Source organism: Pongo abelii, chromosome 9 (genome assembly GCF_028885655.2).
Source record: "Pongo abelii isolate AG06213 chromosome 9, NHGRI_mPonAbe1-v2.0_pri, whole genome shotgun sequence".
In the NCBI taxonomy this organism is placed as follows: domain Eukaryota; kingdom Metazoa; phylum Chordata; class Mammalia; order Primates; family Hominidae; genus Pongo; species Pongo abelii.
The window spans coordinates 96,107,826-96,121,990 of record NC_071994.2 but is presented as its reverse complement, the minus strand read 5'-3'; the positions used below and the strand labels follow the sequence as shown (position 1 = coordinate 96,121,990).

Sequence of the window (14,165 nt, the reverse complement as noted above, 5' to 3'; positions counted from 1 at the left end):
TAATCCCAGCACTTTGGGAGGCTGAAGCGGATGGATCACCTGAGGTTGGGAGTTTGAGACCAGCCTGACCAATACAGAGAAACCCCATCTCTACTTAAAATGCAAAATTAGCCAGGCGTGGTGGTACATGCCTGTAATCCCAGTTACTAGGGAGGCTGAGGCAGGAGAATTGCTTGAACCCTGGAGGCGGAGGTTGCGGTGAGCCGAGATAGCACCATTGTACTCCAGCCTGGGCAACAAGATTGAAACTCCATCTCAAAAAAGAACTATAGTAAATTTCACTTATAAGCCACCCAATCTATGGTACTTTGTTATAATAGCCCAAACTGACTAAGACACCAGGTTTTTAGAAATATCCACAAGGAAAAGATGTAGTATCTTAGGGCAGGCAATGGAGAGGAGGAGCACTCCTCTTTCTAGACCTGGACAGCAACAGGAAGGAGAGGGCTGCCTGACAGAATCTGTGGCCTTCAGAGAGGGATGCAGCCAACCTGTAGAGATTCGGTAAGGAGAGCACTAGGGGAACGAATTTCTAACTTATTTCGCCTCTGTCCTATGATCTCCCTCCCGTAACTCTAGCAGTCAAACCTAATTGGAAGCTAGAGCTCAAGAAACCTACTGAAGCACTCTGTATAGGATAGTCTTCCAGGGCACAGAGCAACACAGAAAAGAAAGGAAAGTGAATCTGGAAGGAAAAAATGGAAGATGATTGGAGAAGGTTATAAGGTACTTAATATGTTTCCTGATACAGATAGTACAGTTGACCCTTAAACAATGCATAGGTTAGGGATACCAACCCCTGTGCAGGCAAAATTCTGTATTTAAGGCTGGGCATGGTGGCTCACGCCTGTAACCCCAGCACTTTGGGAGGCCAAGGCAGGTGGATCACCTGAGGTCAGGAGTTTAAGACCAGCCTGGCCAACATGGCGAAACCCCGTCTCTACTAAAAATATAAAAAATTAGCCAGGTATGGCGGCATGCACCTGTAATCCCAGCTACTCAGGAGGATGAAGCAGGAGAATTGCTTGAACCTGGGAGGCGGAGGCTGCAGTGAGCCAAGATTGCACCAATGCACTCCAGCTGGCCTGACAGAGAGAGAGAGAGAGACTCCATCTCAAAAAAAAAAAAAAAAGAAAAAGAAAAAAAGAAAATCTGTGTTTAACTTTTGACTCCTATCAAACTTAACTACTAATAGCCTTCTGTTGACTAGAAGCCTTGATGATAACATAAAAATACATATGACATATGTTATATGTATTCTATACTACATGCTTAATCTAGAGAAAATGTTATTAAGAAAATAATAAAAAGAGAAAACAATCTGCAGTACTATACTGTATTTGTCGATACTATAAGTTTCTGTTGTTTATGAGATGAATCATCTGTTTGAAATGGTGGGCAACTACAGCTGCAGACCTCAATCTATGGTACATATTAAGCAATTTGACTTTTTCTTATAATGTCATGACTTTTGTCTGTTTGTTGGGGGCACTTTCAGCATCACTAGTGGCATTTTGTATGGGTTCCATGGTGTTATTCAAGGTTTATAGTACTGCCTTAAACGTGGTGAAAAACAGGCAAGAACCATGAGAGATCACTTTTTATAGCAATAGGCAATTTACCAGAGAGATAAATTGCTCACATGGCGATGATTAGCATCACAGAGCATTTTAAGTGGATACTCGCAATTCTTGAGCTCATTGCCAATAGTAACAGGAGGTGGCTATGAAATTATTACAGTATTACCATATGTATTACAATTAAGTTTAAGAAATTATGATTTAATGCTGCATCTTCATGTTTGTTTACATTTCTTGACTGTGAAATGTGCCAGGTACAGTCTGTGCTTGTACCTGTAAATTTTGATTAACTTTTTATAAATCTGTGTATATTTTTATGGTAGTAAATAATAAAATAGGCTAGTATCTACATATATTTTATGCATTAATGACATAACTTTTTCTTAATTTTTCAATATTTCTAGGTTATACAGTTTATCTGTGAGTTTTTTCAAATTGTCATAAAGCTCCAAAAAATTTTTCAATACATTTATTCAAAAAAAATCTTTATGTAAGTGGACCCATGCAGTTCAAACCCACATTGTTCAGAGGTCAACTACACTCATAATAATTACAATAAAGAAAAGTATACACAGACTAGGTTTCAGATTATAGCTCCACCTTTTGGGGGTGGGCAGTGGATAATTCAAGAGCTTTTCAGGGAGGGAGGAGCCAAGATGGCCGAATAGGAACAGCTCCGGTCTACAGCTCCCAGCGCGAGCGATGCAGAAGACGGGTGATTTCTGCATTTCCATCTGAGGTACCGTGTTCATCTCACTAGGGAGTGCCAGACAGTGGGCGCAGGTCAGTGGGTGAGTGCACCGTGCGCCAGCCGAAGCAGGGGCGAGGCATTGCCTCACTTGGGAAGCGCAAGGGGTCAGGGAGTTCCCTTTCCATGGGTGACAGACGGCACCTGGAAAATCGGGCCACTCCCACCCGAATACTGTGCTTTTCCGACGGGCTTAGGAAACGGTGCCCCAGGAGAGTATAGCCCGCACCTGGCTCAGAGGGTCCTACGCCCATGGAGTCTCGCTGATTGCTAGCACAGCAGTCTGAGATCAAACAGCAAGTCGGCAGCAAGGCTGGGGGAGGGGCGCCCGCCATTGCCCAGGCTCGCTTAGGTAAACAAAGCAGCCTGGAAGCTTGAACTGGGTGGAGCCCACCACAGCTCAAGGAGGCCTGCCTGCCTCTGTAGGCTCCACCTCTGGGGGCAGGGCACAGACAAACAAAAAGACAGCAGTAACCTCTGCAGACTTAAATGTCCCTGTCTGACAGCTTTGAGGAGAGCAGTAGTTCTCCCAGCACGCAGCTGGAGATCTGAGAACGGGCTGACTGCCTCCTCAAGTGGGTCCCTGACCCCTGACCCCCGAGCAGCCTAACTGGGAGGCACCCCCCAGCAGGGGCAGACTGACACCTCACACGGCCAGCCAGGTACTCCAACAGACCTGCAGCTGAGGGTCCTGTCTGTTAGAAGGAAAACTAACAGAAAGGACATCCACACCAAAAACCCATCTGTACATCACCATCATCAAAGGCCAAAAGTAGATAAAACCACAAAGATGGGGAAAAAACAGAGCAGAAAAACTGGAAACTCTAAAAAGCAGAGTACCTCTCCTCTTCCAAAGGAACGCAGTTCCTCACCAGCAACGGAACAAAGCTGGATGGAGAATGACTTTGACGAGCTGAGAGAAGAAGGCTTCAGACGATCAAATTACTCCGAGCTACGGGAGGATATTCAAACCAAAGGCAAAGAAGTTGAAAACTTTGAAAAAAATTTAGAAGAATGTATAACTAGAATAACCAATACAGAGAAGTGCTTAAAGGAACTGATGGAGCTGAAAACCAAGGCTCGAGAACTACGTGAAGAATGCAGAAGCCTCAGGAGCCGATGCGATCAAATGGAAGAAAGGGTGTCACCCCTGGAAGATGAAATGAATGAAATGAAGCTAGAAGGGAAGTTTAGAGAAAAAAGAATAAAAAGAAACGAGCAAAGCCTCCAAGAAATGTGGGACTATGTGAAAAGACCAAATCTACATCTGATTGGTGTACCTGAAAGTGACGGGGAGAATGGAAACAAGTTGGAAAGCACTCTGTAGGATATTATCCAGGAGAACTTCCCCAATCTAGCAAGGCAGGCCAACATTCAGATTCAGGAAATACAGAGAATGCCACAAAGATACTCCTCGAGAAGAGCAACTCCAAGACACATAATTGTCAGATTCACCAAAGTTGAAATGAAGGAAAAAATGTTAAGGGCAGCCAGAGAGAAAGGTCGGGTTACCATCAAAGGGAAGCCCATCAGACTAACAGCGGATCTCTCGGCAGAAACCCTACAAGCCAGAAGAGAGTGGGGGCCAATATTCAACATTCTTAAAGAAAAGAATTTTCAACCCAGAATTTCATATCCTGCCAAACTAAGCTTCATAAGTGAAGGAGAAATAAAATACTTTACAGACAAGCAAATGCTGAGAGATTTTGTCAACACCAGGCCTGCCCTAATAGAGCTCCTGAAGGAAGCACTAAACATGCAAAGGCACAACCGGTACCAGCCACTGCAAAATCATACCAAAATGTAAAGACCATCGAGACTAGGAAGAGACTGCATCAACTAACGAGCAAAATAACCAGCTAACATCATAATGACAGGATCATATTCACACATAATAATATTAACTTTAAATGTAAATGGACTAAATGCTCCAATTAAAAGACACAGACTGGCAAATTGGATAAAGACTCAAGACCCATCAGTGTGCTGTATTCAGGAAACCCATCTCACGTGCAGAGACACATATAGGCTCAAAATAAAAGGATGGAGGAAGATCTACCAAGCAAATGGAAAACAAAAAAAGGCAGGGGTTGCAATCCTAGTCTCTGATAAAACAGACTTTAAACCAACAAAGATCAAAAGAGACAAAGAAGGCCATTACATAATGGTAAAGGGATTAATTCAACAAGAAGAGCTAACTATCCTAAATATATATGCACCCAATACAGGAGCACCCAGATTCATAAAGCAAGTCCTGAGTGACCTACAAAGAGACTTAGACTCCCACACATTAATAATGGGAGACTTTAACACCCCACTGTCAACATTAGACAGATCAACGAAACAGAAAGTCAACAAGGATACCCAGGAATTGAACTCAGCTCTGCACCAAGCCGACCTAATAGACATCTACAGAACTCTCCACCCCAAATCAACAGAATATACATTTTTCTCAGCACCACACCACACCTATTCCAAAATTGACCATATACTTGGAAGTAAAGCTCTCCTCAATAAATGTAAAAGAACAGAAATTATAACAAACTATCTCTCAGATCACAGTGCAATCAAGCTAGAACTCAGGATTAAGAATCTCACTCAAAACCGCTCAACTACATGGAAACTGAACAACCTGCTCCTGAATGACTACTGGGTACATAACGAAATGAAGGCAGAAATAAAGATGTTCTTTGAAACCAACGAGAACCAAGACACAACATACCAGAATCTCTGGGATGCATTCAAAGCAGTGTGTAGAGGGAAATTTATAGCACTAAATGCCCACAAGAGAAAGCAGGAAAGATCCAAAATTGACACCCTAACATCACAATTAAAAGAACTAGAAAAGCAAGAGCAAACACATTCAAAAGCTAGCAGAAGGCAAGAAATAACTAAAATCACAGCAGAACTCAAGGAAATAGAGACACAAAAAACCCTTCAAAAAATAAATGAATCCAGAAGCTGGTTTTTTGAAAGGATCAACAAAATTGATAGACCGCTAGCAAGATTAATAAAGAAAAAAAGAGAGAACAATCAAATAGATGCAATAAAAAATGATAAAGGGGATATCACCACCGATCCCACAGAAATACAAACTACCATCAGAGAATATTACAAACACCTCTATGCAAATAAACTAGAAAATCTAGAAGAAATGGATAAATTCCTCAACACATACACCCTCCCAAGACTAAACCAGGAAGAAGTTGAATCTCTGAATAGACCAATAACAGGCTCTGAAATTGTGGCAATAATCAATAGCTTACCAACCAAAAAGAGTCCAGGACCAGATGGGTTCACAGCCGAATTCTACCAGAAGTACAAGGAGGAGCTGGTACCATTCCTTCTGAAACTATTCCAATCAATAGAAAAAGAGGGAATCCTCCCTAACTCATTTTATGAGGCCAGCATCATCCTGATACCAAAGCCTGGCAGAGACACAACCAAAAAAGAGAATTTTAGACCAATATCCTTGATGAACATTGATGCAAAAATCCTCAATAAAATACTGGCAAACCGAATCCAGCAGCACATCAAAAAGCTTATCCACCATGATCAAGTGGGCTTCATCCCTGGGATGCAAGGCTGGTTCAATATACGCAAATCAATAAATGTAATCCAGCATATAAACAGAACCAAAGTCAAAAACCACATGATTATCTCAATAGATGCAGAAAAGGCCTTTGACAAAATTCAACAACCCTTCATGCTAAAAACTCTCAATAAATTAGGTATTGATGGGACGTATCTCAAAATAATAAGAGCTATTTATGACAAACCCACAGCCAATATCATACTGAATGGGCAAAAACTGGAAGCATTCCCTTTGAAAACTGGCACAAGACAGGGATGCCCTCTCTCACCACTTCTATTCAACATAGTGTTGGAAGTTCTGGCCAGGGCAATTAGGCAAGAGAAGGAAATCAAGGGTATTCAATTAGGAAAAGAGGAAGTCAAATTGTCCCTGTTTGCAGATGACATGATAGTATATCTAGAAAACCCCATTGTCTCAGCCCAAAATCTCCTTAAGCTGATAAGCAACTTCAGCAAATTCTCAGGATACAAAATCAATGTACAAAAATCACAAGCATTCTTATACAACAATAACAGAGAAACAGAGAGCCAAATCATGAGTGAACTCCCATTCACAATTGCTTCAAAGAGAATAAAATACCTAGGAATCCAACTTACAAGGGATGTGAAGGACCTCTTCAAGGAGAACTACAAACCACTGCTCAAGGAAATAAAAGAGGATACAAACAAATGGAAGAACATTCCATGCTCATGGGTAGGAAGAATCAATATCATGAAAATGGCCATCCTTCCCAAGGTAATTTACAGATTCAATGCCATCCCCATCAAGCTACCAATGACTTTCTTCACAGAATTGGAAAAAACTACTTTAAGGTTCATATGGAACCAAAAAAGAGCCCGCATTGCCAAGTCAGTCCTAAGCCAAAAGAACAAAGCTGGAGGCATCACGCTACCTGACTTCAAACTATACTACAAGGCTACAGTAACCAAAACAGCATGGTACTGGTACCAAAACAGAGATATAGACCAATGGAACAGAACAGAGCCGTCAGAAATAATGCCACATATCTACAACTATCTGATCTTTGACAAACCTGACAAAAACAAGAAATGGGGAAAGGATTCCCTATTTAATAAATGGTGCTGGGAAAACTGGCTAGCCATATGTAGAAAGCTGAAACTGGATCCCTTCCTTACACCTTATACAAAAATCAATTCAAGATGGATTAAAGACTTAAATGTTAGACCTAAAACCATAAAAACCCTAGAAGAAAACCTAGGCAATACCATTCAGGACATAGGCATGGGCAAGGACTTCATGTCTAAAACACCAAAAGCAATGGCAACAAAAGCCAAAATTGACAAATGGGATCTAATTAAACTAAAGAGCTTCTGCACAGCAAAGGAAACTACCATCAGAGTGAACAGGCAACCTACAAAATGGGAGAAAATTTTCGCAACCTACTCATCTGAAAAAGGGCTAATATCAAGAATCTACAATGAACTCCAACAAATTTACAAGAAAAAAACAAACAGCCCCATCAAAAAGTGGGCGAAGGACATGAACAGACTCTTCTCAAAAGAAGACATTTATGCAGCCAAAAAACACATGAAAAATGCTCACCATCACTGGCTATCAGAGAAATGCAAATCAAAACCACAATGAGATACCCTCTCACACCAGTTAGAATGGCAATCATTAAAAAGTCAGGAAACAACAGGTGCTGGAGAGGCTGTGGAGAAATAGGAACACTTTTACACTGTTGGTGGGACTGTAAACTAGTTCAACCCTTGTGGAAGTCAGTGTGGCGATTCCTCAGGGATCTAGAACTAGAAATTCCATTCGACCCAGCCATCCCATTACTCGGTATATACCCAAAGGACTATAATCATGCTGCTATAAAGACACATGCACACATATGTTTATTGCGGCATTATTCACAATAGCAAAGACTTGGAACCAACCCAAATGTCCAACAATGATAGACTGGATTAAGAAAATGTGGCACATATACACCATGGAATAGTATGCAGCCATAAAAAAAGATGAGTTCACGTCCTTTGTAGGGACATGGATGAAACTGGAAATCATCATTCTCAGTAAACTATCGCAAGGACAAAAAACCAAACATCGCATATTCTCACTCATACGTGGGAATTGAACAATGAGAACACATGGACACAGGAAGGGGAACATCACACTTCGGGGACTGTTGTGGGGTGGGGGGAGAGGGGAGGGATAGCATTGGGAGATATACCTAATGCTAGATGACGAGTTGGTGGGTGCAGCGCACCAGCATGTCACATGTATACATATGTAACTTACCTGCATGTTGCGCACATGTACCATAGAGCCTAAAGTATAATAATAATGATAATAATAATAATAATAATAATAAAAAGAAAAAGAAAAAAAAAAAGAGCTTTTCAGAAATGTCCAAAGTTCTATAAATGTAAACTTTATGAACATTTCAGAAATATGTTTTAGATTGTTTATTGTTTAGAGGATTTTTTCCAATAACATGTTACTTGCTTAGTTTTCTGTATCATGATTATAAACTTGAGTATTGTTGTAAAATTCTGTGAAAAGATAATGTAAATTCTGTTAACTGGTTTTTCAATTTAGATTTCCTTTTTCTCTAGAGTGTCACACTTTTCTAGGGAAGCTTTCTTAGGTCAGTTAGTGAAACAACTAGTGTTTCATTCATTCAGTATCTAAAAAAACTTCCACATCATGTGAAAAATTTACCCTGTCCCAACCCAAATGAAAAACAAAACATAATTTATAGTTGGTGATAAATTTTTACATGTAAAAACTTTAAAAGAAAATGTATTAGCAGTTGGGTAAATTAGTATTATTTTAAAACAATTTCTTGCGGATCAATAGTCTTTAACCAAAAGGTTCTCTCTCATTTTGACCATGAAATTTCAAAGGACTTTTCAGAAAATTCACTTTCTTCATAGTCTTGCCCAGTCATTAAAAATTTAGAATCTAAAACTGCTATGTCCTCTGTCATAGGGATGATTGGCATTAAAGACAAAGAGCTTGAAAACAACTACAGAGCAGGAAAATACGTGACTTTAAAAAATAATAAATATTATAGATGACTTTGTTGGATATTTGTCTTAATAAAAATTAGTATTTGGTGGAGACTATGATTTTTTCTTTTTGGAAATTTACATTTATTTTTATTATGCATTAGCTTAAATAATCAAGTAAAACATAATACGAAATAAATTCTTGCCTTATAGCTTGCTACAATTTCCTTTTTCAAGAGGCAAATATTTTGAACTCTTTTGGTAATTCCATTTGGTATTTGCCTTCATATTTCTAAATGACATGCTTATAGCACTATTAATTTTTTTCAATTTTAGATATTATTTTCTCACAACTATGAAAAGTGAGAATTTAGCTCTTTTACATAATCCTTCATACAGATAATTTCTCCTCATTCCACTCATATCTTCAGAGAGTTATAATACATTCTCCACTATATTCACATTTTTATTATTATGCCTTTGCATGTATTATTCACTGCCAAGGCAAAATGGTGTACTATACTTTTGTTTCTTTTATGACTATTATGTTAACTGGAGTTAGTTGCCTTTTTTTTTTTTTTCATCTGCTTGGCTTTCTTCACATCTGTGGCTAAGTTTTCTCACCCTCCCTACAGCTCTAAATAACGTCTCTGTGTCCAATTCTGCATCCTTTTCAGATTATCAATCAGTTTCACTGTTTCTTTTGTCCTTGGGGATAGCTGTTCCTGGTGCCTTCTATCTTCTTGACCCAATTTGGACTGGTAGCTCTCTAGGCCCGGTGCAAAACTGCGATACTGGAACTTCCTTTTGGCATCTTCTTGGGAGTTCCTCTCTCTGCTGAATTCCTGGTTTCCTGAATCCCACATCTCCTTCTTTCTAAGTTTATTCCTTAATTTTGGTGGAGCATTTCTCCAGTGCTTTCTAAGAAAGGGCACGTGGGAAGTACACATTGAGCTTTTATGAATATTAAAATGTATTTATTTTACTGTTTTATTTGATTGATAGTTTGGTTAGGTATAGAATTCCAAGTTGGGTGTGTTTTCCTTCAGAAGTTGGAATGCTATGCTCCATTTCCCTCTAGCTAGCTTATGATGTTACTACTGAGTAGTCAGATGTGATTCCAATTGAATGTGATTGCCTTCACCCCCATTTTTTTTTCACCTGGGGAAGCTTTTAGAATCTTCCTATTATTCTCAAATGTTCTAAAAACTTTTCAGTGATATATCTTGACTTAGGTCTGTTTACATTTGTTGTATTGGGCATTCAGTGAATTCTTCAAATCTGGAAACAAATGTTCTTCAATTTTGAGAAATTCTGTCACATTATTACTTTGATTTTTTTCCTTCTATCTTTAATCTCTTTCTGGATTAAGATATTGGAATTGCTGGATGGATGCTTTCATTTTATTTTTTTCAATTTGCTCTTTTTTTTGGTCCTTTGGCTCTACTTTTTGTTCCCTGATTATTCCTTTTTTTTTTTTTGGCAGTCTATTCCTGTCTTATAGATGCAATATCTTTTTTAAAAATCTACTTGAGAATATTGCAGAGGCTTGTTAAGAAGTTAAACTTCTGCTATCTGAATCATTTCTCTTTCCCAGGTACTTAGTTTTCAGTTTTTTTCAATTTGCTAAATCTGTCATAAAGAGTTAAATAAAATCAAGTTATTCTTAATAAAAGTAAGGTTGTCAGGAACAATTACCCAACAAAGAACCTCTTAAGAGAACCAGTGCTGATCAGCATGTTTCCTAGGTTCATTAACAGAATAAAGAAGTCATTAAGCCAGATATTAATGAGAAGATGGTGAGAAGCTTGTCTCTATTTCCACTGAAAACAGAGAAGGATAAAACATAATTAGGATACAAAATGAGTAATATTTTACATAGAGGGGAATCAAATAGAGAGGATACAAAGAATTTGGTCTGCTCAGCTGTTCCTTTGGAAAACCGTTTCTTTCTCCACAATGTCATCTACACGGTTGTATCAGGAACTACCACAATATATGACTTTGTCCAACACTCACTTACTTAACTAGTCCAGGGGTGGGAATCTGATCTAAGGTGACTCAATCACAGTTCTTCCCTAGGAAATGTTTAAAACTGAAACCGAGAAAAAGAGACCAGTATGTTTCGGATCACTCAAACTCTAAGATAAAAGAATTGAGAGCTTTTAGGAAACATGTTTCCTACCAGGTGAACCTGAGAAGCAGAGGAGTTCTGCAGTGGAAACCTGCACAGACACACAAGCAGATGCACAGAGAAAAGCGATCACTGAAGAAGAGAGTCTCAGAGGCATAAGAATCAGTTGTCCTGAGCCCAGTCTCATCTCTGTTCTAGCAATCTCAGTATCCTCATTAAATTCCTCTTTTGGCTTAAGCTAGTTTGAATTGGCCTCTGTATTGCAATAAAAAAAAACTATAGCTAATACGCTCACTTTATTTGATGCTTCCTGTGAATCAGGCAATGTGTTAATGCTTTATATACTTTATCTCATTAAATCTTCACAACTTGTAAGGTTGGTGACATTATTTTTCACATAAGAAAACTTTAGAGATCTAACTATTATATAATAGACAACTCTACCTAGATGTTCCACAGGTGTCTAAAACAGGACCATTTCTCTATCTGTAAAAGAGGAAAGGCTAGATTCACTGCTGGAAATGCTCTTCCCTCTACACACACCCAGCCAACTCCTTCTTACCTTGATGTGTCAGCTTAAGTGTCCTCAGATAAGACTATCCCGCCTTCTCAATCTAAAGTAGGTTCGCTGGTGGTACCCTGTTATTTTCCTCACCAACAACTGTAATAACATATTTAGGATTTTGTTTTGTTCTGTTCTCTCACATGCTATATGCTATGCACTCCATGACAGTAGGGACCATAACAACATTATTTGCCATTCTAGCCCCTGCATCTAGCATACTTCCTGACATATGGAAGGTGCTCTGTAAAATGTGCCTGAATACATTAAAGACTTCTAAATGTTTCCTATCATATACCCATGAGGCTATATTCAGTAACTTTCAACAACTGTTCATTGAGTGACTGGTATGTGTAAGTCACTGTGCTAGGCCTGTTTGGACAAAGACAAATACAGTTAATTCCTCAATAGGCCTAGCACAGTGCCTTGCACATAATAGTATACAGCATAGTATAAAGCCCAGAAAGAAGAATAATTATAAGTGGAGAAGTGCTGTAACAGAGATATGAACAAAGTGCTGCAGTTGCAAAGAAGGAAGTAGTTAAAATGTGATCCAAGAAGTTAAAGTCAGGAAAAGAAATGAATTTCCAGGGTTCAAACTGTAACATTCTGTGTAATGTCTCTATTTTGATACAGCTGTACTTTATATCTGCTTCTAATTTATAAGACCTGGAGTAGAAGTCCTAGTAAATATGTTCTCAAGTAGAGATGCATGAAAAACATATTTCTCCTGAATCTTATGATTATCGTTATCACTTGCTTTATCTCCACATCACTGTAAAGACATTGGGCCTGGCCTCCTGCCTCAGCCCAGGCCTCTTCAAAAGATTTCAGGCCTATACTACAAGTCAAGCTTTTCTTCCTTCCACATTGCCAGATCTGCTTTCCCTGAAGCTGAGATTAGGGGACAATGACTTTTGATCCCTTTTAACACTCAAAGGATAATATTCTTGTAAGATGCTGTCCCACATGTTCTCATTATAATGAGTGGTTTATGGAAAATTACCTTAGTCCTATAACTTCTGTCTGATGCCTGTCTTCTCTCCTGCTGATCTTTAACCAGGTGATCCACCCCAACACAGGTTAGGGAACATTGCTCTAGTTATGTTCCAGAATAGATTTCTTCTTCTCCTTTTTAAAAAAAATACCTTTATTTGTCAGGAACACTTCAAATAAAACCTTTTGGGATTTGCATGTGTATGTATGTGAACAAATTGGGTTCACTTAAAGGAAAAAAAAGGGGGTTGACAAACTGTCATTATCACTAGTTATCTAGTGAAAGCCTACAAAGGATGCAACAGGAGGAAAGATGTAGATAGTATGTAACTGCGTACCTTTTTAATCTCAGAATTTTAAATATTTAACACCATTGCCATATAGTTACATCAGTGACTGTTAATCAGACCCCCTTCCCCTGCAAAAGCCCTTTCCTAAAGCAACCCCACTGAATGAAACTGACACAAATAAAAAGGATTGTCTGGTGTACTGACTTCCAAGAACTATGAAGTGAAAAAAAAAAGAAAGCAATTTTAAAATTAAAATAAATATTTTCCTTTTAAACCAAAAGCTTGCTTCATCCATTGATTCATTGAATATTCATTGGTACCCATCTGGGAGGCCAGCTTTGCATATTTTTCGAGAGCTCCAGCTGTGAAGGCAGAAGGATTCTACTTCTGCCAGGTACAAGCTTCCTGTCCCCAGACACGTTACTTACCTCCGTGCCTTAGTCCCTTCATCTTTAACATTAATGTAAATATTAGAATTATCTCACAGATTGTAGTCAGAATTAAAGATAATGTATGTATGGTGCTTAGGAGTATTTGAAACTACATCAGTACACTTAGTCTTTACCTTAATTTTCTTTCAGCACCACGGTCAACGTCAAATATCTGGAAGGACATTGAAATATCCTGAAAGTGAAATTGTATATGACTTAATTAAATTCTATTTAAGTGTCTCCTGTAACTCTAACTATAGAAACAGGGAGACGAATAACCAGAGTAGTCAGAACCTCAGCATGGGTAGGGGACAAATCCCGTCCTTCTTCGCATTCTCCAAGGTGACTTACAGAACGCTAACGCCTTGCATACGGACAGGCGCCCCAAATTTAAGTTCGCGGTCATCTTTAAAACCCCCAGGGAGCTATGTGCCCGGGTCTCGGCCAGCTCTAAGGTCCCACCCTCGCTGATCTCAGGTTACCCAACCCTCCTCTCGGGTTACCCAACCCGGCCTCGCAGCAGTCCTCGGGTCTTCGGCCCCTCCCGCCCTTCGCCGGCAGTGCCCGCCGAGCCGGGCTGTCCCACTGCGCATGCTCCTCGCCGCGCGGTTGGGGATCGCCGGGGCAGGGAGGCGGGCATCAGGCGCGGGTCCCTCCGGGCAGGGGAGGTAGGCCTGGGCCTGACGCCGGCCACGCAGCGGCGGGAGAGTGAGCACCCGGGCGGCGGCGTCCTGGAGACCCGCGAGAGATGGAAGCGGCGGCGACGCCGGCGGCGGCCGGGGCGGCGAGGCGCGAGGAGCTAGGTCGGTGTTGTGCGTGGGCAGGGACCCGGGGCTGACGTGGGCGGGGGT

The 14,165-nt window shown here is 40.0% G+C and overlaps 1 protein-coding gene across 5 annotated transcripts in view; it reads left to right on the top strand.

The window, feature by feature from the left end:
* The window catches only part of SLC36A4 (solute carrier family 36 member 4), a 344,024-nt gene that overhangs the window by 274,980 nt on the left and 54,879 nt on the right, over positions 1–14,165 (top strand). For 2 of the 5 annotated variants that reach the window (XM_002822350.5, XM_054524924.2), the window contains exon 1: positions 13,901–14,117. The exons of 2 other annotated variants lie outside the window; for them this stretch is intronic. In XM_002822350.5, coding sequence (XP_002822396.3) covers positions 14,063–14,117 — 55 coding nt within the window. In that variant the 5' untranslated portion in view covers positions 13,901–14,062. Of the gene's footprint in view, positions 1–13,900; positions 14,118–14,165 lie in introns of those variants that run through there. One more of the 5 variants, XM_054524925.2, reaches the window with a different exon arrangement.